The 26,812-nt window shown below is 43.3% G+C and overlaps 1 protein-coding gene across 4 annotated transcripts; it reads right to left on the reverse strand.

Moving 5' to 3' along the window:
- Window positions 1-1,843: 1,843 nt before the first annotated feature.
- TEF (TEF transcription factor, PAR bZIP family member) lies at window positions 1,844-25,292 on the reverse strand. 4 transcript variants are annotated; one of them, XM_056846131.1, is made up of 5 exons: window positions 25,190-25,292; window positions 7,853-8,176; window positions 5,079-5,299; window positions 4,065-4,276; window positions 1,844-2,221 (listed from the first exon to the last, which is right to left on the reverse strand). In XM_056846131.1, exons 1-5 carry the CDS (start codon window positions 25,290-25,292, stop codon window positions 2,200-2,202), a joined length of 882 nt encoding a protein of 293 aa, XP_056702109.1. In that variant the 3' UTR covers window positions 1,844-2,199. The 4 variants fall into 4 exon arrangements, with proteins under 4 accessions (XP_056702109.1, XP_056702107.1, XP_056702110.1 ...); XM_056846129.1 differs by lacking the exon at window positions 25,190-25,292 and adding an exon at window positions 13,489-13,642; XM_056846132.1 differs by lacking the exon at window positions 1,844-2,221 and having other exon boundaries at window positions 4,061-4,276.
- Between the last annotated feature and the right edge of the window lie 1,520 nt (window positions 25,293-26,812).

Consider the following 26,812-nt stretch of genomic DNA (forward strand, 5'->3'; position numbering starts at 1 on the left):
TAACCAATGTGGAGAAGTGTGGGAAGAGTGTACTGCTTAAGATTTTACACATGGAGGTCATCAGGAACACTTCCACTATTATAACTTTTCAATAAGAAGCTATAGAATAAAGCAAAAATGTTCAGATATTTTTGCTAACATGGAATAACATGAAACACTATTTTATTACATTACTGTTCATTTATACCATCTTCCCAAAAATATGGCAGAAGAACATTAAGCGATTATGCATCACTGAAAGCTACACGTGCAATGTAAGAACAATCAGGTGCTGAAAATTTACGTCTGCACGCAAGCTATAGAGAAATTGTACCACTTGGATTAGCAATAATATTCTGATCAGTCAACTCTTTCTCTGGTACATTTAATCCTCCTACTAATTATGTCATATATTTAAGACTCTTACTTAAGTCTAGAGTCAAAAACATTTTATACAATATGCATATTGTCTTATAAATTAGAAACAATTAAAATCTGCACTTGAGCAGAATAGGCAATTTGTGATTTCTCAAAATTTTGTGGGGATTGAACATTGAATATAGCTGGCAAAACCAGGATTATACAAAATATGATCTTCTAGCACAGCTTTGTTGGAACTTGCCTGATAGTTCCAACTCCTGTATTCAAGAACCCTATAAGCCCCTTGTGTTCCAATGTCCCCCAGTGTCTGGCTCCTGTAATCTTGGGAACCACCTGGCTAAGTATCTGGAAAAATATACGTCCACTCAAAAGTCTATCTGTCCCAACTGCTACAGGTTACTTATATTAATAAATATATCCACATATACTTTATCCCCTTTCCTGAAAGTTTTTCTGCAGTGAATAAAATTTTTTCTTTAAAATATTTTGCTACAGATATTTCATATATTTTGACACTAGAAAAATTTATGCAGATCATGCTCAGGGTATAATTTCTACAGAACTGGTAAGATGCACTACAAAGGAGGTCCTTTGGCACGGCCTACTTTGCTCTCTCCAGGTCGCTCTAGACTTTGCTGCCTTATAGGTGTAGGGGTGTGTGTGTGTTTGAGTGTTTGAAAGGGGTTTCACCGTGCCCTGTGCAATGGTCCATCGCACCAATGTTTATCATGCTTAGTTAGGCACTCAGTGAAATTTAAAATATGCTTCGAAGGGAAGCAGTGGGGGGAGCATAAAAACGGCTAACAGCACTCCTCTAATACTGAACATAGCCAGATAGAGGTGAAAATCAGCATTACATATTTTATGCAGTGACACAACCAGAAGGAGCCTCTCTCATTTTGACAAGACTTTATACAATTTGTTTCAAGGAGATAAAAAACCCAAAGGGTGGACAACGGATGCCGCCCCTCCTTCAAAAGGTAGGTGACAGCAGGAGGGTGAAACTGAACGATGGAGAGTTTTTTCCTCTTCTTTTGCAGTGTATGAAAATAAGGAAACAAAAATGTCTTTTAGATTATGGTGGAAAGTAAACTGAAAATGTATCTTCTTACTATCACAATACTCTTAGTACATTATTGTCAGAGGTCAGCTAGCATTACAGAATGCTAACTTTAGAAAGCTTATGTCAGTTTTTAACCAGCGGATAAACTAAAGTGCATTTTACCTTTTAACATTAAAAGATATAAACTATCTTGGGGTGCTTGTTATTTCCCATTATTTCAATTTTCATCACTATATGGGCTGCACTTCATTATATTAAAACATATTTCTTCTTAGTCTGTTTTCTGCATATGCTGTTTCTGCTCCAAGAGAACAAGATATAGCAGCTTAACAGAATCTAGCTGCAATATTAATATTCGTTCTAAAGCACAGCGATGAGAACACATAAAATTCTTGAAGAATTATAGTTTAAGCCTTTTTTTCAATTAAGACTTGCCATTTTCTCCCATCATCTCCCCAAAACACCACTTATTCGCTATCAAACTGAACTCAAGGACACGAGCACCAAGTGTAACTGAAAAGAGTTAATTCACTGTACTGCTGGTTGTGGTTACAAGGAAAAAACAGCAGTACAAAAAGAAGTGTAGCATTAGAGACCTCAGCCTTTTCATCATGCTCAGCCCTTAGGTAGTTCAGATGAGGTACTTGCAGGGAAGCAGGGTCACCATCGGTTGTTTGTGTAGAATACCTCAACATCTGTCACTGTTCATTCTGACGACAGTTGGTTTCATGTGTAGTTTTAGTTTCTTTGTGATTTTAAAAGTCTTTAAAGTTGCATCACTCGGAATCGGATAAGTCACTTTAAACAAAGCAAAGTGAGAATGTGACTATATATATGTATATATATATATATATATATATTAATAGCAGTATCTTATTACATTGCATTCTCTGGGATGTCACCAATTCCCCATTATAAAAGGAAGCTGTGTGGGGAACAGTAAACTACCACTGACAATAAAGCTGGTTTAAATGAGACAAACGTAACCATGAAGGGCAACAGTAATCCTAGTAGATATATGCTAATTACACAGGATTAGAGAAGACTGCTTCTTGTTCCCATAAAAAGCTACTGTTTTAGCTGATAATCTATCCTCAGTTCTGGTGACTTTTATGAAACTGATTTGGCCTCCCTATCGAAAAGAATAAAGGCTGTAAGAAAGGCCCTTGGTATTGCTAAGTGATCCTGTCCTAGAATAACAGTAGTGTCCCCATTGCCTCTTACTTAGGGACAGAAACAATCTTCAAGATGGTGTATTTTGTGCATGTGATGAAATCTTATGTTGGAATAAATTTTGTTGATTTTAAAATGCCACTGAACTTGTTTTATTTTCCATTTTCAACAGCCAGTTCAAACATTCAGACTATTTACTCTCCTTGATGGGTAAAGGTTTTCACATGCAGTGAGACTTTGACATAGCAGGTGCTTCAGAATAGGTAATTCTGATTATCACATGCATTCTGATACATGGATCTGAACATATTAATTGGTTCTAAGACAAAGTTTAGGTACCCATTTATTTCCATTTTAGTGAAGTTTTATTCATCCTTGCAGTTGATGGCCTAGAACATCCCTAGTAGAAGGATCACTTTAGCATCATGCACTGCTAGGAAGGACATAATTAGCTATTATAAACTAGTGAAAAACTCAAGTTTTGATTATTATGAGATAAAAAATGGAGGGCGAAAAGGCAGCTATCATGGAGAAAATTGATGCAAGGCAATCCATGAAATAATGAAATTAAGTAGTTTCACATCAAGGTGGCCATTCCTTGTATTTGTCTGGAGGCCATTATATGTGGCAAAGCATCACCAGGATGAGCCCCAAGCAAGCAGTCCCAACATTCAAACTACTCTTAGATTATAGCTTGTTGCTGTTAAAAAAAATCAATACACTCCTCTGCAGAGAGGAGTACAGGAATGTATATCAAATGGACCTAGTCATTTAAGTGAATCACATGTTCATCATTCGTACAAGTACTTCTGTCTAACACAAGCGTTTTAGAGGCAGATGTCATAATCTTTAGGTCAATCAGTTCAAAGGGAGGTCTTTGTGTTTACAATAGGTAAAGATATTTAATTTTCTGAAGAGACATAGCTCCAGAGTATGGTTTACATGAACGCACATTTGCTCCTCCATATTGCTGTCCCCATAGAAGCAGAATTCCCAGGACTGAAAAAGGATGCCTACCTACTCTCAACATAACAAGAGAGAATTTGAAATAATTCTGCTTTTTAAACAAAGGAATTATTTCATGATTATTCCTAGTGTCATTTCTTCCACACTATACCACTGGTTTTAATCCCAAAGGGAATTTTTAAATATTACTTCCTTCTGTTCCAAACAAAGGTCAGAACAGTAAAAGCCCAACACTCTAGACAAATTAAAGTGTATTTTTCTAGTAATCAAAGTAGTTGTTCCTGGATTAGCAATGCCAAATGCTGCCAATGTGTTAAATTGTACAAAATTTGGACATATATTAAGACAAATATTAGAAAATATTCTGACCAAGTAGCATCAGCAGAAGTAATCTCTGTTAAGGAAACACAATACCAAATGCTCCACTAACATTATTTCTGGAAGCCACTACAAAAAGCCGAGAGATCCAAGGGAACAAAATAAGGGAAGATGGTTTGCTTACAAGGATCCATATCTGCTCTCATATTTAGAGACAATGTTCTTGCATTTCCCCATTTCTTTCCGCAGCTCTGCCACCTCTGTCCTCAGAGCGGTATTCTCTTTCTCCAGAAAGGCAGCTCGGATTGTGATCTGGTTCTCTTTCAGTCGCCGAGCATCACGGGATCGCTTGGCTGCCACATTATTCTTCTTCCGCCTCGACCAATACCTTTCATCCTAGAAAGAAGGTATCAGTTTGACAGTTATTTAAAATCCACAAAATAATTATCATCTTTCTCCTAAAACATTCTTGTACAAACTTAGTATAGATATGAGCTGAATCTTCAAAAACTAGGCAATGCAAAAATTTATCATCCTGAGAAGCTTATCAGGCTATTTTCAACAACAATCCAAAACAAATTAAAACATAACCTACATTCCCCTTAGGAATAGTTTTTTACAGCTGAATTTACCAAGATAAAAGACTTTTCCCCCCAATTATTTCAAACTATGACGGACCAAATGCTGGTAACTGATAAGACCGTAAACTGTCAGTGCTGGGAGACTGAACCATGGATGAACTAAATATGATAAAACATTCTCACATTTCTAATAGCTATGTCCCACCAAAAATGTACCCAAAAAGTCAAAAAGAGCTAACTTTGGAAAAGACTAGTAGTATAAACAAAAGCAACATCGCTCAACGCAGGAAACTGCTGTGGTCTGTTAGGGTCAGTATTATCTACTCTGACTGGCAGCAGCTCTCAGGGCCTTAGGCAGATATTTTTTACCATCACATACTACATGAAACTTAATTGGGATGCTGGAGATTGGGATTTGGGACCTTCTGCATGCAAAGTGGACACTCAACCGCTGAGCCATGGCTCCTCCATGTTGAACAGTTACCTCTGTAGTGATGACACCAGCTTTGAAAAAAATATTTTGAACACTACCTTCCATTAAATATTTTAAAGACAAATGGGAGAAGAATGTAAACCAACACGCACATCTTACCACTGTGATAACGTAAGCCTATTACCTTTTGCTCTTCTGGGACAAAGACTTTTTTGGCTTTTTTAATCATGGGCTGTGGTTTCAGGTCCTCTTCGGCAAATTTGTGCTTTCTAGGGTTGAAGAGCTCACCTCCAGGTACACTAGAGAGCACTAAATCAGCAGGATCAGGGTTGAAATTCACATCAACCTCAACACAGTCTGGATCAATGGGGCTGGGAGTCAGTCTCTCACTATCTGGCGAGGATTCTGGCAAAGGCAGGAGACAATGCAACAGCTGGTCAGTAGAGTAAAAAAGCAGCAGAGAAACAAAAGGTCACAATGGGACCAACTGTGGGAAAGATTATTTTACTATTGACAAAAATTATACTCTGCCTTTTGGCTAATTTAAGTCCCCAAGGCACCTAACAAAAAGAGGAGGACTTTAGGACAGTAACAATTAAAAATACAATGACCAAAACAATGTTTTTTTTAAATGGCAGCAACTAATTTAACAGATACATCAATCCAACAGGAGAAGGGCAGGGTTGACAAACAAAAAATACAGCAAATTCCATTTATGTCAAGAAACCAAATGTCTGCTAAAAATAACAGTTTTTATCTAATGACAAAATGTCATAACAGAAGGCTCAATGCAGTTTTTCCTGAGGAGAGCATTCCATAATTTTGAGGTCACTGTTCGAAACTTCCACTGAAAGTGCAGAGGTAGATCTTAAGTGTGTAGATAGATTCATATTGGAGCAGTGTGCACTTTAAAACTATGTAAGCATTCAACATTTCATACCTTACAACACACTCAAGTAAGGCTCAACAACACTTTCTTTAAAAACTCTTGTCTTAGAACTTCACCTCATTGCACTGCTTTAAGAAACCCGAACAGAGTCTTGCATGATTCACACTGTTAGAATCGCACACAACCCTGGCAAGTCAGAAGAGTCTGCTTCCTCAAAATTATAATCAGGATTCACTCTTCTTCTGGGAAGCTGGCTTGAATACTACCTCACACAAGAAGCATACTTCTCCTCTCCACATAACACCTCCTAGCAACCATTTAGAGCACATAAAGGGCACATCAAGATGTAGGTTTCTGCAACAGCATATTATGTCCAAAGGCATAGCCTGGTGTGGCAGGAGAATAACAGTTCAAACCTAAGCAGTTAAGTCCTCCTAAACCCATTGATTTCAGCCGAATTAAAAGTGTAGCTTTCACAGTGCGATCCTAAATAGAGTTATATCTTTCTATCAGAATGCTAGGCATTTTCTGCAGACTTCTGAAGCATAATTACTGCAATTATAGGGTAAATTCCAACATTTTCCCTCATGGGATGCCAGAAGACACTCCCATTATAAGATCAAACTACTGAAAGATTAAACTACCTATATATTTTAAATCATACACAAACTGCTTCATGGTAGCCTCAGAAATAACTCTATGAGGCAAACTATGAAAACCAGACTATAGGTTGATGCCACTGGCATGCTAAGGGGCTCCAGATAAGTCAAGGGTAATCAAATAATAGGTCTGACAATAGCTAGGGTTTACCTCCACTGTTTTGGGAAGCACATTAGTATGTGCCACAGGAGAATTATCAACTGTAGGCATCTTATAAATGATGCAGAGTAAGAAGAAGAGGAGTTGTTTTTTTATATGCCGACTTTCTCTACCACTTAAGGGAGACGGCTTACAATCACCTTCCCTTCCCCTCCCCACAACAGACACCCTGTGAGGTAGGTGGGGCTGAGAGAGCTCTTAATAGAACTGTAACTTGCCCAAGGTCACTCAGCTGGCTTCGTGTGTACAAGTGGGGAAACAAATCCAGTTCACCAGATTAGCTTCTGCAGCTCATTTGGAGGAGTGGGGAATCAAACCCGGTTCTCCAGATCAGAGTCCACCGCTCCAAACCACTGCTCTTAACCACTACACCGCATTGGCATTCTTTGGAGTTCAGTCAGTGTCAGAAAAAATGACCTTCCAGCAGAAATTCTTCAAGACAGAAGGAAAGGAAGACAAGCTAAAATAAGTCCAAAATCAGGGAGCAGGCTCCACAAATATGGAGGAAAACACTGAGCCAAAAATAATTAACAATTCTAATACTATTTGAGCAGACACCAACATATGGCAACAGAAAGCTATGAGGGCAGCTTTAAAATTGACAAAATACATCCTCCGAATACCAGGATTTGTTAATCACAATAGTGGGGGCTGGCTATAAATATGTGGGGGAAATATCTGTTGGTGTAGGACTGTGATCATTTGATTATGATGTATCTCAAAAACAGAACAATCAAGAAGCATTTTTTTCACTCTGGGGCTAAAATTCAAAGGCTAATGTCTAATACTCTGTAGAAGAGACTACAGAACATGCAGCAAAGCCCTTACGTGTAAGAAAAGAATCTTCAAGTAGAATTCCAGAGTCTTAGGGCCAGGGAGGGCACAGAGGACAACAGGAAGATGGAAGCGACAGTAAGATGAGGATAACTTGATTTCCCATGGCACTTCAAAAGTACAGTGTGGAAAATATGTCATTACTAATGGACCCGTTAGGGCAAGTTACATGGACAAATTAGGCTGAATCCTACACACTTGTCTTGATACATCTTTACATTAGAATTACTACTCATCAAGAAGCAGCAGGCAAACACATCAAGTTGATTTTTGACTAAAGAAAATTTGAAGTGGCCGAAACAGAAAGTTACGTGAAAAACCAATGCTGGTGTCCAAATCTGTAACATCTAGCCCAGGAGCAGAACCCATCAAACAGTTTCGTAAGACATCTCTTGCCCCTACTGAGTTACACTTACCTTCACTTGCAGCAGTTTCTGATGGCTGGAAAACCACCGTGGAAGATGGTGAGGCTGGGGATGCAGTAGAAGCACTGGCAGGTTCTTTTCCTTCCAGCTCAGCCACAGGCAGGAGTGGGTTCTGATTCAGGTCCAAGTGATTAGGACTGGAAGGGATCCCATTCTCCAAAAGGAACTCATCCAAATCCATATACTCCAGATGGAAAGACTCCCCATCATAAGGAATGGTTTTGTCCCAGATCGGAGGCATGAGGGAGGCAGAGACTGCCATTGTACTAGCAGCTGCTGCTTCATCTTCCTCAAGTTTTTCCTTTTTCTCTTTATCTAAAAAGCAAAAACAAACAGTGTAGTTTAGAATATTAAAGAAGGATCTTTAACAATTAGTTTTATTAGTACTGGTTCACATATCACTTTATTACTCAGCGACACCATGGTCCAAATAGGGTCTGAAGACCAATGCAGCCAACTCTTACAGGTTGTTTGCCCAGGCTTGAACGCTATTGAGAAAAGAGGTTTTCCCCCCACAGCCTTATGAGGCTTCTGAGTGCCTCCAAGGTATTCCCCATCTTTTCCATGATCTTTCCCAAATGTGATCTGTTGCACTGTTTTGCAAAAGACTTCTGCAAAACCAGGCTCGAACCCTGTGAATGAGAACATCTGTCTTGGTCCCTCCCACATCACTGCCATTTTCCAGGACCCAGCCACCCCACAGTAGTCATTTCCTCGTCCACCACCAGAGGGTTCTGCTTTAAAAACAAGAACAAAACCTGGCAATTGGTGTATCACTATTAACATTATGACAATCTGCTTATCATGTTCTCTGAACGCCAAGCTTTCGTTTTTTGTTTTTTTTAAGGAAATCTCTAGTCTCTTTTGTTGTAGAGATATTCACAACTATCTTTATTTCTCCGCAATGGAAAAAGATAGAGGTTTACTTCCCCCATCCCTTTAAACGAGAGCTAGGAATTCAGAGAACATGATTGGCATATTGTTACAACATTATGACAATCTGTCTAACAACAAAGCCCTCTGGTAGTATGAGAAATGGCTGATCTAGGGGTTGGGCAAAGAGACTGGGGGTGGGATCTGCCATGTGGAAACCCCATTGCTGCAGTGCTGTACTGGAAACCTGGCCCCATGTGGAAAACACCTGAGTCCAGTCAATGCTTGGATGAGACTGCTTAGGTACCCTGTGTATGTTGCTTTCAGCTTCCTAGAGGAAAAAGCACCATAAAAGTGTAACAAACCCTTGCTCAATCAAGTAATGCACGGTGCAGAGAAAGTGGATAGAGAACTCCCCCCCCCCTTCTCTGGGGAAGTACCTAATGAAGTTTTCAGGATAGACAAAAGAAGTACTTTGTTCACACAACCAAGTTGGAAACGCACCATCATATGGTGATCACCACCAGCTTAGACAGGTTTTAAAAGGGACTTCCAAAGGCAATGTGCCACCACTGAAAACCTTGTCTTTGGTTTACACCCACCCCATCTCTGAAGGCAGGGACACAGAGAGCAGGGCTTGAAAGGAGTATCTCAACTAGTGGACTGGAAAAGTATGGGAGGAGGTGGTCCTTCAAGTACCCTGGGTCAAGCTATTTACAGCTGCAAAGTAAAAACCAGAACGCTAAATTTCAATATAGGCAGCTAGATCTAAAGACTCCTCTCTCTTCTGGCATACTGCTTCAGGAGCATTTCAGGTAGAAGTCCCCAAGATGTTCTGTACAGTCCCTGACAATTCTTTCGAGACTATAGGTGTTTCACCTCATGTTGATTTAGAAAATCTTTCTCCCTGGCCCACAGTTACAATAACAGGCTAATTAAAGCTAGGGAAAGCTCCAGGGTGTGACATGATTCCTCCAGAGTTAACAAAAACAAACACTGAATAGTGGGAGCCAGTGATGGTCGTGCTTTTTACAACTATTGACCAGACAGCACAGAACCCCACTGATTGGGGCCTAGCCATTATCATCCCAAAATATAAAAAGGGGACAAATCTAACCTCTCTAAATATCGTCCAATTAGCTTAGAACATAAGAACATAAGAAAGGCCCTGCTGGATCAGACCAAGGCCCATCAAGTCCAGCAGTCTGTTCACACAGTGGCCAACCAGGTGCCTCTAGGAAGCCACAAACAAGACGACTGCAGCAGCACCATCCTGCCCGTGTTCCACCGCACCCAAAACAATAGGCATGCTCCTCTGATACTAGAGAGAATAGGTATGCAGCATGACTAATATCCATTCTAACTAATAGCCATGAATATCCCTCTCCTCCATGAATATGTCCACTCCCCTCTTAAAGCCCTCCAAGCTGGCAGCCATCACCCCATCCTGGGGCAGGGAATTCCACAATTGGTAATTGGCATATTGCTCAGTATAGTGAGTAACATTTAGGTCAGTATAGTAACATTTATTCTAGGAACTTGTGCTGGAAGTTTTGGGACTGGTTAGATCAAGAGAACATCTTAATCGAAGAACAAGCGGGCTTTAAGCCCAGTCACTCTACTCTGGATCAACACCTGATTTTATATCATCTAGCAATTAAATATACTGCCAGGTCCCATGGGACGCTCCATATGGCCACTGCAGTTGATAGTATGGCTTTTGATAGTATCTCCCGGGATAGATTATGGGCTAAATTAGAGGCATCCCCAGTAGACTGCAGACTACTCATTCTTATTCATATGTTGTGCAAAAACAATTTATTGAATGTAAGATGTAGCCCACAGGGCCACCTATCTTTCAGAGCTTCTTCCCCTTACCAATATGCCATCTCTGGAACTAAAGAAATACTTAATCAATCTGGGATACAGCTCTTCAAGCTGATAGAGCTCAGGGACATCTCTATGTGGCAGCAGGGAATCATAGCCAAAACTTTGTGCCACCAAACTATCTTTACGCTTTAGAATTCCACAAATACTGCAGAGCTTTCACCCTAGCCATTTTAATTGCCTGTCCTCAATGCTACTGGAAGGGAGATATGTGCATATTCCCTACCCCCAACATCTGTGTTCCTGCCAATTGATCACAGTGGAACATGTGTTATTATATTGTCCATTTTATAAGGACATCCGTTCCACATATCTCACCCCTACTTCAAAGTGGCCAAATTCTGTGCTGAGACTTTGTCCGTAAGAAAGCAGATATTCCAAACTTTTAAAATACCCAGGAAAATTCCACATTATTCAGGATCCGCTTTTCAGCTCCCTTTAATTACTGCCATTTTTTCCGGTTAAAAAAACACCCCAAAATACTGATAATGTATTTTTTAGGGTTTTTTGGTTTGGCAAAGCCAAATACACACCCCTAGTTACTATTACACCAATGTCAATATGTTTCTGTGGTGCTGAATTATTAAAGGAAGACATGCATCTTTAGTAGACCATCTATTCCCTTACGAACCCGCCTGACCACTACAGTCATCTTCGGAGGCCCTGCTTCAGGTGCCCCACCTTCTGAGATTGGGAAGGTGGAATCTGGGCCTTCTCAGTCACAGCACCAAAACTATGGAACTCTAACCTCAGGCAGATTTGTCTATACCCTTCTGTTACCTTCATCCACCAGAAGGTAACAACTTTTTTCTTCATCTGGCATTCCCTCAGTGATCCCTCCTCCCTGAATAATGTATTTTAGCTCTCTTTTTAATTGTTTTAATTATGTGTGGATTTTTTGGGGGGGGTGTTAAAATTAATTTTATTTTGTATGTTTTAATTTGTTAGCTGCCTTGGTGGCTCTTGTGAGGACCAAAAGGTTTAATAAAATAAAAGAACTGTGAATAGTTAGATGCATAGTGGATATCCACTGAGAAGCCCTGACTTTCCAATGCATGTCTGGAGATATATATTTCCTTTCTGCATTTGCCACGTTTACTGATGGCAAGGGCATGACAAACAGAACTCTCATATAAATTGACCTAAGAAAGAAACAGTACAGGTCTATTTAGTGTTAACACGATTTGGCAGTCAAACGTTTAAACATTATAGTAGCTGTATCATTTGTAAGGACCACTTTGCCACAAAGTCTTACATGTTTTAAAACATGGATATCAACATACACAACTGCTATTCTAACCACAGTCTGGCTCTTCCTTCCTTTGCTCTTAGGGCATTAGAGATCTTTCATTCTGGGAGGAAGGGATAAAACGTTCACTCTGCCACAAGAGCTAATATTGGGAATGGAGGCCGAAAAAAGAAGAGATCACTCGTTTGCTTTACTGTAAATGGCTTTAAGCAACAAGAAAAAGCAGTACAGAAATATAGTAAATGAATATGCACAATTTGTTTCTTTAAAATCAACAGGTAACCTTTGGTGCATCAGCTGAAGCTACACACATACATTCTTGCAATCTAGAAAACCCCTGATTTCAGCATTAGAAATTATTCCTTTACAATTCAAACACATAAAATACCTAATTAGCCATAAAATAAAAGATCCATAAATCATTTCAAAGATACAGTTCTTGCTTCAACCATTCATGTTATATCAACCATTCATATCATATCAAACAACAAAGTGTAATACTCCTGTAAGGCCCTAGATCCAGCAGCTCTAAGTTCTTCAGCCAATTAACTCTCCCATATTTTCTTTTGAAGCAAACAGTAACTTTGAGTGCCAAATCTATAGCTCGGTGCACACTTGAGCTCCCTATTGTGCAATGCACAGAGACCACGAAGAACTAAAGAACACAAGGCAAAGCATTCATCCTAATTCAAGAGTAATTGAAGAAACAGGTAAATTGCAGGGCAGTGCACGTATAATCACTGAGTGAAACCACAATCTCCACTGGAACGTATCAACGGGAATGCATCTTCACATCTGTCTTGCAACGTGGATGGGAAAATGTGTATGCCGTCAGGGAAAGTAGTTTCAGAGCACATTCATTAGGAGCATCTCTACCTGTTTTTTTTATGAGGTAGCCAAAAGCATTCTTTTTTTGCAGGTTGAATTTCACTATATACAAAAGCAGACTTTTGAACCTGGCCTCTCCTACTGGAATTGCTCCCCATGAACACACGAAGCTGCCATATATCAGACTCCTGGTCCATCAAAGTCAGTAATGTCTACTCAGACCTCAGCAGCTCTCCAGGATCTCAGGCAGGGGTCTTTCACATCACCTATCTGCCTAGTCCCTTTAACTGGAGCTGCCAGGGATTGAACCTGGGACCTTCTGCATGCAGAACAGATGCTCTACCACTGAGCCCCTCCCCATCAAAAACTGAAATGGCGCCCCGGCTGCCTCCCCAACCACAATGGGAGGTGGGGGGGCTTCCCCCCAATCAGAGTGCGCGCGCGCCTCCTCGGCGTGTGGTTTGACAGCTGCACCATCTGGAAACTTAGCTCAATTCGGTTCCTGGCATTGCAGGGCGCCCTGTTTCCTACCCCCGAGACAGGGCGAGTTGTGACCCGAATCAAGCCCCCTAGCGCCTCAGGCACGGAGGACGCGCTGGGTCGGCGCCTGGCCCCACACCGCTGCTCCTTCCTCTCCCCCAAGGGGCAGCAACGAAGGGCAAACCAGGGCAGCGACCTGCCCCCACGAAGAGCGCCAGCGCAGCCCTTCCCCTCGGGCTCGCGCGCTCCCGCCCAGCCCAGCCCAGCCCGCAGGAACGGCCGAAGCCAGGGGCGCCCCCGCCGCCCTCACCGAGGCGCGCGTCCCTCGGCGGATTCTCCATCAGCTTCTTCAGCACCAGCGGGAAAGCGCCCGTTAGGCCCCGCTCTCGCCGAGCAGCTCCCGCAGTCCCCGCCGCTGCCTCCTGGGGGGGCGCGGCGCGGCTGGACATGCTGTACCCGGTCTGCGGGGGACCGGCGGGGCCCGAGACTTTTCCTGAGGCGAGAGGAGGGCAAGCTGAGGCGACAGACGAAGGGCGCCCACCAAAGGGGGGGAGTCACCGCCACCCAATACTACCGATTGCGCATGCGCCCCTCCAGATCGTGGCTCCTTCCAGGGCCCCAAACTAATTACTATTCATAAGCCCAGCTTTGCAACCCACTCACTCTACGCCCTGTGATTGGCTAAGTCTTCCAAAAGGCGGGTCCGGTCGATCCAGTTTAATACCGCGACCGCTAGAGACTACCCGAGACGGTCCCCTTAACGCAGATCCGGCACGTGCGGTGAAGGGTGAGCGGCTTATTAGCATGGTGGCCCCGCCCACTCGACGCCCCAGGCGTTGGCGGCTCTGTCGAGGCTTCTACCGCGTTTTACGCTTTGCGCATGCGCACGCCGATCTTCAACCCCCACCCCAAAAGGAGCCAGCGGAGAGTTCAGCATTTAGAGGCGCGCGTGAGTTTGTCGCAGCAGCCAATAGGAGGAGGGGGCGGAGTCGGTGCCCTTCTTTACCTGCGCGTGAAAGGGGGGGGGAGAGGAAGGATGACGTAAGACGGGCCAAATCAAGGTAAGGAGCTGAGCGCGGAAAAGACTCGGCAAGCTCCTGCGTCCGAGATGGCAGACCTCGACCTGTGGGGAAGGACGCAAGTTGTCAGCGGGGACCGGGAGATTACACGACGAAAGCAAATGCACGGGGCTTGTATACTTCGATCAGGCGCACGACGGAACAGACGCACCTTCAGGTGTAAAAAAAGGGTGTGTGTTTACACGTATATATGAACAAGGACCACTAACTCATTACAAAAAAGTTAGCATCCCTACTTGTAGATCGAAATGTATGTTGGATCGTAATAATCCAGTTCGGCCAAGAAAACAAATTCATAATACAAAAAATGTTCCATTCTGACACCGTTGGATTAAAAGATCATTCCCATATAAAGAAAGAGATGCATCTGAAAACGTGGGCTCTATGTAGCCCATGCTCGAATAAAAACATGTCAGTCTTTAAGGCAAGACTCGTTTGTAACAAACCAACGTGCTCCCCACCCCATAGAGAAAAGCTGCAAAATTTACAATAGGTGCCACTACTATCAACTGACCGTCATATACTGGGAAGAGGCTTTTCAGCTATAGCCCTTTTATTATTCAACAAGAGTGTTCATTTAATATTTTCAAGAAGTTGCAGCTTTTTATGACTGTGAAGGTGTGTTGATTTTTAATGTATAGTTCTGTAGTTTAATACATTGTATGTATCTGTATTTCTATTTCTGTTATGGTAAGCAGCTCTAAGGATCTTTTGACAGAAAAGCAGGATATGAATTTAAATAATAAAAACAATAATGTTCCAATACACTTCCCAGTGGCTCTTTAGAAACAATATGGCGCATGGTCCAAAAGCATATGCTGCTTCTATAAAAAGCTGGAATTTGACACCCTATCATTCCCTATTTTTACTTATTATTTATTTAGCAAAGTTTTATGCTCTCTGGGGAACTAACCCAATCTTTCTCATTCAACTGTTATATTTTGATTTTTGTAAATATTGTTCCCCACCTTTCACCATGAAGGTTAGAAGTGGTTATACATCTAAATATACAACACATAATCTGTTGTATATAATGCAGCACAATCTGCCTCTAACGGATCACATATTATAATTAATATACATTTCTTTAGAAGTTTAATTTGCTAGGCTGCCCAAGAAGTAAATTCTGCTTTCCATTCAATCTATGAATGATTAGAAACAATTATTAGTAACAATTGTTATCCCCTATGTCTTATGGAAAACAAAACAATGGGGGTTACTGCACTTTGTATTCCCAGTGATGTATTAAGAGTTTGAAAATGTTGTAAAAAACATCACTTTAAAAAGGTTTTTGGATACCACGGCTTATCAATGGTTGGAAGACGTCTTCACAGCTAAAGGGGCCAAACAAAGTGCGAACAGTATTTTTTATAACATTTTCAAACTTTTAATACATTGGTGGGAATACATAGAAAGTGTGAACAGTATTTTTTATAAAATTTTCAGACTCTTAATACATCGCTGGGAATACAAGTGTGGTAACCCCCAGAGGCTCACAGACTGGAAATGCACAATTTACATTCCAGTTCTTTTTAAAAAGGAGATGTAAAAGATTGCAGCATCTATCAGACCAGTATGTTAATTTCCCACACTGGCAAAATGATGCTCCAAATTTTACAATGAAGACATTTACTATATATGAAGAGAGAAATGCCAGAAAAGGAAGAGGCACTGGGGACCGTATTGCAAATTTATGATGGTTACTGGAACATACCAGAGAACATCAGAAGAAAATCAGGGTGTTTTTTTAGCAGATTACAGCTAAGCTTTTGACTGTGCAGATCAACAAAAAACTATGAATAGTATTAAAAGATATGGGTGTGCCACAACATCTGATTGTTTTGATGCACCACCTCTGGACAAGGCTACTGTCATATACATCCTTGTTTCTCCCTATCCGTTCATTCTATGTGTAGAACATACCATAAGGAAAAATGGATTAGAGTAAATGAAGGTGGAGTGAAAATTGGTGGAACATTAACAATTTGAGATATGCAGATGAAGAAACTGAATTTGTTGAAGATTTGCTATTCCTTGGCCCAATCATCAACCAAAAGGGAGACTGCAATCAAGAAATAAGAAGGAGATTGAGACTTGGAAGGGCAGCCATGAAGGAAACAGGAAAAAATCTGTTAGTGTAAGGAAGTGTCACTGGAGTCCAAGATCAAGATAATTAATGTATGGATGCAAAAGTTAGACAGTGAAGAAAGCTGACAGGAAGAATTTTTTTATGTGTTGTTGGAGGAGTTTCACGGATATCACAGATCACCAAGAAGACAAATAAGTGGGTTCTAGATCAAATCAAGCCTGAATTCTCCCTTGAAGCTAACAATGAAACAGAGGCTATCATGCTTTTGGTCACATCATGACAAGATTTACTGGAAAAGGCAATGCTGTTAAAGGCAACAGGAAAAGAGAAAGACCCAAAATGGGATGGATTGACTCAATAAAGAAAGCCGCGGCTCTCGTTTTGCAAGATCTCAGCAGGGCAATTAATGATAGGACTTTTGGGAGGTCATTAATTCATAAGGTCACCATAAATTGGAAGAACATAACACATTTGCCTTATTAGCTTAGCATAGCTAGTACAACCTCAAATTTCAGTTTTCCATCAAGTGGGCCACAATTTCCCAATATATCTTGCACTCTGTCCTGAATCTCCCATTTCTCCTTTGCTGCCCCCACCCTGACTAAGTACAGGGTACCACCTCTTTCCATCAAAGCCTGCTTCAAAACACACCTTTTCTGTAAGACTTTAATCCTGTCACCTCTAACCAAGTTTTAAGCACAAGTAACTGCATGTTCCTATATTTATTGCTTGTGATTCTTTTCTTTCCTCCTCCCCCATTACCCCATTCTCTCCTTTAGACTGCAAAATTCTTTACAGCAGAGACAAGTCTGTTTTGCCTATGAAACTCCGTAAAATGCCCTGTATGTTGATAACACTATATCAGTAAAAAAATCAATTGACATTTAAAAGCAGTTATATTAATATGAATACTAATTTTTTTTGGCCATCAAGTCACAGCTGACTTATGGCGATTCTGTGGGGTTTTAAAGGCAAGAGACATTCGGAGGTGGTTTGCCCATTGCCTGCCTCAGCATCACACCCCTGGTATTCCTTGGAGATCTCCCTTCCACATATTAGCCAGGGTTGGGGCTGAAAGTGTGTGACTGGCCCAGGGTCACCCAGCCAGCTTCCCTGGTGCGAGTGGGGATTTGAACCTGTGTTTCCCAGGTACTAGACTTTATGAGATAATGTACTTGTTAGATTGCACTACAGCATATCTGGGTTGGCAGGAGGCATAATATTACCCAAGTCTCAGCCATCTTTTCTACAATAAGAAGGGGGGAAGAGCTTATAGTGGTTTGCCACTGCCTTCCTCTGCAAAGTCTTCTTTGGTGATATCCCATCCAAGTACCCTTCTCAGCTTACGAGATCTGATAAGGTAGGGCTATACCAAGGTTCCCCAGCATGGTGCCTGTGGGTGCCATGGAGCCTGTCAACACCTTTTCTGGTGTCCACCAAGTGTTTTTAGAACATGGGCATGGCCAGGTGGGGCTTTTGCCTAGCAAGGGTTTGATTAGTTGCTGGAAATTTGATTGGCTGTACAGATTTTTTTAAAATGTTGTTTTGGCAGCAGCTGCCACCACAGCACAAGGATCTTCACTGTGTGGCTGAACGTAAGCCACAACAGCCATTGTGGCCCAATCTGAACCAAAAACCACATCAGAGACAGTCAGGTCCAAAGAAGCTGGTTTTTACTGGTCAAATAGGTTAACAGAGCATAAAGAAAAGGTGACAGCAATCGAGCTTGCTGGCTTGCACTTGGTAATATAAAAGCATAGAAAAAAGCAAGAGATTACAAAACACAAACAGCGCTGTGGTTCCCACAGCTTCAAAAGGATTTAGGTATGCACAACAGTCCTTGAGTCTGGTCAGTGGGAAAACGAAACCAACTGAGATACAGGCCTGACACTCTGGCTCCTATGGCAGCCATTCTGGGGCAGCCAGCTTGTGCCTGCACCCACCACATTGTGTCAGAATTCCAAAGGTTCCCACAGGCACACAACCCTGTTAGCAATTCATAGCATTAAACAACAACTGGACAACCATTTATGGGATGTCTTGTTCACCAGTGTGGTGTAGTGGTTAAGAGCAGTGGACTCTAATCTGGTGAATTGTGTTTGTTTCTTCACCTCTCCACATGAAGCCTGCTGGGTGACCTTGGGCTAGACACAGTTTTCTCAGAACTCTCTCAGCCCCACCTACCTCACAAGGTGTCTGTTGTGGGGAAGGGAAGGCGATTGTAAAGTGCTTTGAGACGCCTTCAAAGTAGAGAAAAGTGGGGTATAAAACAATCTCTTCTTTTTGGTCCCTGAGCAAGCAGAAGCTGATTCTAATAACGTATTTCACCTTCAGATCATCAGAACAGTGTACTGAGATTGTATCCAAAACATCTGCCATTGTACTATCAAAGTATTTTTCAATACCTAATTCTCTTTCTTACAATTCTTTGGCACCTGCTTTTCTGATTTATATGGATACTTTTCAGCTTGTGGATCCCAAAGATGTGGACAAGATCCTTGGACAGGCGAGAACTTCCTCCTGTATCCTTGCCCCTTGCCCTTTCTGGCTGATAAAAGCTGCCTGAGAGGGACTGGCTGAGCTGGTAAGGTAAATGCTTCCTTGGGAGCAGGAGTTGTGTCGCCTATGCTCAAGGGGGCAGTGATTAGACCTGTTTTGAAAAAACTGTCCCTGAGCCCTACTATGTTAGAAAGTTTCCAGCCAGTCTCCAATCTTCCATTCTTGGGCAAGGTGCTAGAATGGGTTGTGGCCTCTCAGCTCCAGGAAATCTTGGAAGAGACTGATTTTCTGAACCCATCTGAATCTGGCTTCAGGCCAGGATTTGGAACAAAAACTGCTTTGATCGCCTTGGTTGGTGACCTCTATTGAGAGCCACACAGGGGGAATGTGACTCTGTTAGTTCTGCTGGATCTCTCAGCAGCCTTTGGTAATATTAACCAAAGTATCCTACTAAGCTGCCTTCCAGTACTGGGACTAAGGGGCGCCTTACTACGGTGGTTTGAGTCCTATCTGGGGGACTGCTCTCAGAAGGTGGTGCTGGGGGATTCCTGTTTGGCCCTTTCGCCATTGACCTGTGGGGATCTGCAGCGTTTCATCTAATCCCCCATGCTAGTTAATATCTATATGAAGCCACTGGGAAAGGTGACCAGGAGATACGGGCTGCAATAGGCGGATGATACCCAGCTCTACCTTTCTTTTCCACCTAATTCCAAGGATACTGTTAAATGTTCTGAACTTGTGCTTGGAGTCAATAATGGGCTGGATGGGGGTGAACAAGCTGGAAATCCTGACAATACAGAGGTTCTCTTGATTAATAGAAAGGCAGACCAAGGACTTCACTTGTCCCGTTTTGGATGGGGTTATGCTCCCCTTGAAAAGCCAGATTCACAGCTTGGGAGTGCTGCTTGACACAGTGGTCACCTTAGAAAACCAGGTGACTGCTGTGGCTCAGAGTGTATTTGCCCAGTTCCAGCAGGTGCATCAGTTGCATCTGTTCCTGGCTCAGTCAGATCTAGCCACAGTGATCCAAGCCTTAGTTACATCTAGATTGTCACTGGACTACTGCAACACACTTTACTTGGGGCTACCCTTTAAGAGTGTTTGGAAGCTGCAGCTAGTGCAGAATGCTGTGGCTAGACTGCTGGTTGGGGGCAGCTGTCAAGAGCTTTGTCTCAATACTACAGCAATTACACTGGCTACTGATCTGCACCCGAGCCCAATTCAAGGTGTTGGTTTTGTCTTTTAAAGCTGTATATGACTTGAGACCAGGATATCTGAAGGACTTTTTTCTCCCATACATTACTGCCCAAGAAATAAGGTCATGGGGAGATGCCCTCCTTACTGTCCCCTTGAAAAGCTTTACTGTCCCACCAATCAAAGAAACTTATTTGATGGGTACATGAGGGAGGGCCTTTTTTGTGGCAGCCCCACAATTATGGAACAACCTCCCCAGGAAGGTATGCCTGGATCCTTCATTGTCAATCTTCAGGAGGGAATTGAAGACAGTTTTATTTAGAACTGCATTTTGATTGATTTCTCTTTTATTATCAGCAGTCCTAATTGGAGTTTTTAAACTGTGGCTATTATATGGGTTTTATAATAGTTCATTGGTTTTTGTAGGTTATCCGGGCTGTGTAACCGTGGTCTTGGTATTTTCTTTCCTGACGTTTCGCCAGCAGCTGTGGCAGGCATCTTCAGGAGTGTCCTTCAGTGTTACTCCTCTGAAGATGCCTGCCACAGCTGCTGGTGAAACGTCAGGAAAGAAAATACCAAGACCACGGTTACACAGCCCGGATAACCTACAAGAACCAATGAACTCTGACCATGAAAGCCTTCGACAATATTTATAATAGTTGTTTAAATTATGTTTTTATAATGTTTTATTTATATTGTGAGCTGCCTTGAGTCCTGAAGGGAGACAGGCAGCTAATAAATGTTTTAAATAAATAAATAAATTCTACTCCAATGACATTGAACATAAGACCCAGATCCAGTTTGATTAGGGTGAAGACAACAACTGGGTCCTCAACCTCCAGCTTGAACCCTTTAAGCAAGGCCCTGCCAAGTCCTTCTCCCACTGTAACAACAACCCAACAACGAGAAAGAACATGGCCAGGCAACTGCATACCACCTTGCTGTCGAGACAGAATTGTCCCCCCCTCCAGTCCTCCATTCTCTTGTGATTGTTGAACAACAAACCTTGCTCATGAAGAGTCTGCTATTACTATGTGGTGTGAAATGGAAGGGAAATAATAACAACAAATGCTCTTAAAGGGTTTCACTTGTTCACAAATGTACCATTAATGATCCAACACTGGGCCTTTGGACCTTACTGAACTCTAGTCCTCCCTGCTACTGAAGTCTACCTGACACAAGAGGAAAAACTTCCTTTAAGATAGTGCTTGGTGTGATGTGTAAGTCTCAGAATAATCAATTAAAACAGTTAAATCAATTAAAGTGAGGCTTAACCTTTTCTTTGGCACCAGTTTCCCACTTCTAAATAATCCACTCTCCAAACTGCTTTTGGCCCATGGAGGAGAAGAAATGGGTACTTGTCTCCCCCTACCTCCTGAGTCAAAAGCATCTTGGGAGAGTTGATTTGGACAGCTGGCCAAAAATTGGACAGGTAGCAAAAAGAAGAGGGTTTAAATGTTCCTTCTTCTCCCTCCTTCCCACATATACTCTATTCCCTGGTGGAAGATTGAGTTGCTGCTGGAGGGGGGGAGGATGAACAGCTGATGTCATGTGTCCATTGAGTCTTAATTTGGACCTAACCAAAACCAACCATGACATCATCTGAACTTTTTGTTTTTACATCACAAACATATTGATTATGGACAACTTGTGGTGATGTGAAAAACCAGCAAATGAGAGGATTGATTCCAAGGCTGGAGTGGGGCCGCTTTGTCCTCTCTCCATCTCTGTGCTGAACCTTCTTTCTCTGTGCCCTCCCATTTCTTTATTTTTCTACTCACAGGGCTCCTGGACATCTTTCAGTCACCTAACTCTTTCTCTTAACGCCCCACAGCATCCTCATCTCTCAGTTACTCCCTTCTTTTCCTTCAACATTTGCTCCGATTCTGCCAGCTCTTTTACCTCTGGGTCCTTGCGTTTGGTAACAGCGCACAAGGATTTCTTCTCCCAGCAATCTATATACGGAGGGAGTCTCAGACACAGGTAGAGGGTGCCACATCGCTGACTGGCTGGAAAAACTAATACCAGCTCCATTGGATAGGCCTCTGAACCCTAGGAGAAGATGAGCAACATTCTCCCTTCATTATTGTCGACAGGCATATGGCCACAGATAGTTGAGGAGAGGGTCATAAAAATGTAAAGAGGTAAGTAAGCATAATGTTCTGGACACAAGCAGGGACCATTTGGTAAAATAGATTGTAATATCATAGCAGCAATAATAGAGGTCAAGAAACACTTAAGCCTTATGTAAAGTGTAAATGCAACTGAATTGTGTAACTTTTTCAGATTTTAGGGCCTATGTTTCCTTTTGTAGCACTGTACCCTAGCTAAGTTGCCCATGCCATCTAACCCGACTAGAATTTGTATGTGTGTGTAGAATTAATAATACAGAATATTTTATCCAACAGAGGGCAGTCATGCGTCCAAACAGAAAACAATCTTCTGCCATGCCCCATTTAAACAGGATGCTGGACAAACCAGAACTAACATGTGGGGATTTCACACACTCCACATCTCATTTAAGCTGGCTCCTCAGCTGCTATGAACACAATGTCAGCAGACAGCCTGTTTGTACCAAAGACCTCTGGCATGCTAATACTGGCAAGGTGATTTGGTTTCCTTTAAACAAGATGATAGATGTGTGGAACTCCACACAGGGAAGATCTTGTTCACGCAGCATCATATGGGTCCCAAGTTCACCAAGTGATTTTTTTCCCTTTTTGGCACAGCAAAAGTTGGCTCATTTGGTTAACTTCTAGACTGTGATGACATCCATTGTGCCTAACTCTAGGCATATGGTGTTGCTCATAGCAGGGTTTGCTGCACAAAGTGGCAGTACAGTAATTAGGCACAGCAGCTGCTTTTTATGAAGCCTCCCACACAACAAAATGCACACGGGTTGATTCTACAGATTTGCTGGACCAGTGATGAGAGAGGATCTTTTTAATTAAGCTTTCTCTGGAATCAGATATTTCGACTGCCAGGCAGATTAAATAGGGCAGTGTGTTAAGTCTCGGTGCACCCTTACGGTTTGCTTAGATTTGGCAGCCTGTCAGCTTCAGTTCCTTTTTAGTTTTAGCCCTAGTCATGGGATGGGATGTGAGAGAAAACTGAGGAAGATGAGGACAGAAATTGCTTCACATTGAAACTTGTGATGGGGTATTTTATTGTAGACAGCAAGAAGTTCAGCTCTGAAAAAGAAGAAAAGTTGGTTTTTATTTGCTGACTTTCTCTACCACTTAAGGAAGAATCAAATCAGCTTATAATCACCTTCCCCTCCCCATAACGGACACCCTGTGAGATAGGTGGGGCTGCGAGAGCTCTAAGAGAGCTGTGACTAACCCAAGGTCACCCAGCTGGATTCACGTGGAGGAGTGGGGAAACCAACCCAGTTCACCAGATTAGCCTCCACTGCTCATGTGGAGGAGGAATCAAACCCTGTTCTCTAGATCAGAGTCTGCCACTCCAAACCACCACTCTTAACCACTACACCATGCTGGCTCTCAATCAGAATGATGCAACCAGAAAGTATTTATGAAGATGATTGGGTCTAAGGAGAGGATATGGGACTATGTATGTTGTTGGGGCTAGAGAGGATATGGGACTATGTATGTTGGGGCTAGAGAGGAATTGTTAAAAATTTCTAATTTGCTCTAATTGATTTGTAATGTGCTTCTCCCACTTTTTTCCCAATTCTTCCAGAAAAGTATATTATATTTAGGTAGGTAAGCACTCCAGTGATCTAGGTTCACAAAGCTGAGTAGCATAAATGTTCAGTAAGGGTAAATGTTCGGTAAGGCTGTTTGGCTAATAGATAGGAAGGGCCTCTCTCAAGGGTGTTGCCATGGTATCATAATCCAAGAATCTAGCTTCAGAGCAGCCAAAATAAAACATATCCAACTGAGACTAAATCATTGCCCTCAAAGAGCCTCTTGATTTTCCTTTCTATATGATTCCACAAGCACATAAAATCCTTCACCTTGGTTCTATCATTCGGATCTGAATGCTGGCATTCTATGGATCCAGTCATCAGAATGTTATTGTTTGATCTGTGACCCTAATAGTCTATTCATCCCCAGTTTATGGGTTCCAGAGCTCCCCACTTGTGTTTCCAATAAGATGTTCATAGTGGTACAAGGGAGTTTAAGGGACAGGACAGCTATCTTCATTATTGCCCCAAGTTTAAGCAAGGGAATAAACCCGTGATTAACAGACAATGAAGACTAACAAAGTTTGGGGGGGCGTGTGTCATAACAATGGAAAATATAAATGACTGAACCACATACTCAACTGAGCGCCTTCCCTCTGACATAGTGACAACCTCCCTGCACTGGCTTTTTCTGTTACTCAGGAGTACATGACCACAATTACACTCTCCAGGGAACCCTTAGGAGAGCAACTCAACAACTTCTCTCTCAGAGGTACTCACAAGCACACAAAATCTGCTTTGCTCCACTTGAGGACACTGGGCCCCACCCAGCTCACTGCCATCCCATCTGACTGGCAGCAGTTTCCCCAAAAAATAGGTCTCAGCCCCTGAACCCCTAAATTTTTGCAAGCAAACGATGTACTTTGTCACAGATGATCTCTTTCCCCAGCACGACTCTAAGTACTCCAGGCTCAGGAATTCAATGACCCAAACAAAAGCAGCATACAGAAGATGAGCTCTTCGAACTTCATCACAGTTCTAACCCGTGTACACTTGCGCCATATTAGCCTGGGAAGTCCCATTTTGTAAATGCATGATCGCCCCTTCCTAAAAAGTCCTTTCTTCCCTCTATTAATAATAGCAACACAAAAAAATCCAAAGAGAAGGAAGCAACTCCTGCCCCCCCCTTTCACCACCCACAAGCGCCAATCCTTGCTTCAACGACATTACACAAATCCTCCTTGCTGAACAACTTTCGGTACTGGGGGGGGGGAGAAGTGGGGGAGTCGCTCTTACGAAGAGACCCCGGACGGTACAGCGCTGCGCTCGTTATCCACCAGAGCAGACCGACGGCGCGTGGGAATCCGCGAACAAGAATCCCCAAGAAGAAAAGGCTCCAGAAATGCTTTTCGGGTAGACAGATCGGAGGGGGGGGGGGAGTTTCAACGCAATAGGTGTCACGGATTTGACACGGTGGTCCTTCCCACGCTCGGGGAAATACCTTTCCGGTGGCCCGTCCAAGGCAACGAATACTCCAGCAGAGACTTCAGGGCCTCCGGCAAGTCCATGGCCGCAGGAGCCCCGAGCGCCTGGTAGCCGGACATCTGGCGGCGGGGGGGGGGGGGGCGAGAGCGAAAGCCTCTCCGCTTCCCCGAGGAGGGGCCACGTGGCTCGGCAGGCGGCGCTTCCCGGGAACCCCAAGAGCGACTGAGCGAGGGACGCCCGCGGCGGGCTTGGCTGCACGAGGGGCGCTCGGCTGGGCAAAGCGGGGGCAGCCCCCGAGAGGAAGGCGGCCAATCGCCGACGGAGGCCCTCTCCGCCACGCCCCCTCCCCTCCAGACCGGCCAATCAGCCCAAGCCGGACGGAGCGCGCCGGAGAAGTTGGCGGGGCCTCTTTCTTTCAGCCGCGGGGCCGGGGGGGGGCCCTTTGCCCAGGTCTGCAGAGGAAGCGAGCGCGGGGAGGCAGGCGGGCCACAAGCGCGGGGTCGGATGGACGGCAGACGGCGGTCGACGGCGCCAGCTCGCAGGCGAAAGAGATCGGATCGGAGAGCAGGGACTCTGCCGCGGGAGACTTCCTTACGCGCGCGCTTTTCCCCCCCCTGCTGCATGTTTCTGCGGAATGGCTTTGCAAATTGTGTGCGTGCGCGTGAAGTGCCGTCAAGCCGCTTCCGACTCTTGGCGACCCTATGAATGAAAGCCCTCCAAAATGTCCTGTCTTGCACAGCCTTGCTCAGGTCTTGCAAATGGAGGGCTGTGGCTTCCTTTCTTGAGTCAGTCCACCTCTTATTGGGTCTTCCTCTTTTCCTGCTGTGTGTGTGTGTAAAGTGCCGTCAAGTCGCAGCCGACTTATGGCGACCCCTTTTGGGGGGGTTTTCATGGCAAGAGAGTAACAGAGGTGGTTTGCCAGTGCCTTCCTCTGCACAGCAACCCTGGTATTCCTTGGTGGTCTCCCATCCAAATGCTAACCACGGCTGACCCTGCTTAGCTTCTGAGATCTGACGAGATCAGACTAGCCTGGCCCATCCAGGTCAGGCTTTTCCTGCTGCCCTCCACTTTTCCTAGCATGACTGTCTTTCCCAGTGAAATTACACTGACCATTTGACGGAAGGATGTGCAGTTGGCGTTTGGGACGGACCCCTTAGTCGACACTTCTCATTTGTCCGTCGTCCTGAAGAATAGCTGGGGGCCCGTTTGTTTGTTTGTTTGACTGCGCAATTCTAAACGGAGTTACTGTGCTTCCAAACCCATGGATTAAAATTGATTTGGAAAGGTGTACCTGTTTTCAGAGTGGCACTATTAATCTGCTGGTCTCTGGTGTGGGGGTCATGATGACCCCTAGGATCAAAGTTCTCAGTTTAGGTGGCCCTAAATACCACCATCATAATTCTATTTCGGGTCAAGTGTGGGTCAGACTCCACGCTAGTAGTTACCTAATGCATTCACTAAAGATGTCTGGGGACAGAAACAAGAGATTTCTTTTCTGCAGGCTGAATTGATTTTTCCCCACTGAAAATGATCTCTCGCCTGGAGCCACAATCGCTTCTTACAAACGTGGTGTCAGTTCTGGTGGATGAAAATGACGCGCCATGCTGTTGGAACAGGGTTGTGTGTCTGTGGGCGTAGA

The sequence above is a fragment of the Euleptes europaea genome, chromosome 3 (genome assembly GCF_029931775.1).
Source record: "Euleptes europaea isolate rEulEur1 chromosome 3, rEulEur1.hap1, whole genome shotgun sequence".
In the NCBI taxonomy this organism is placed as follows: domain Eukaryota; kingdom Metazoa; phylum Chordata; class Lepidosauria; order Squamata; family Sphaerodactylidae; genus Euleptes; species Euleptes europaea.

Coding starts and splice junctions, on each gene's coding strand:
- TEF (XM_056846129.1), bottom strand. CDS start 13,627: ATGTCCAGCCGCGCCGCGCCCCCCCAGGAGGCAGCGGCGGGGACTGCG. Junction 5,300..7,852: donor AGAAACTGCTGCAAGTGAAG/GTAAGTGTAACT, acceptor TGCCTTTGCCAG/AATCCTCGCCAGATAGTGAG. Junction 4,277..5,078: donor TTGTCCCAGAAGAGCAAAAG/GTAATAGGCTTA, acceptor CCTTCTTTCTAG/GATGAAAGGTATTGGTCGAG.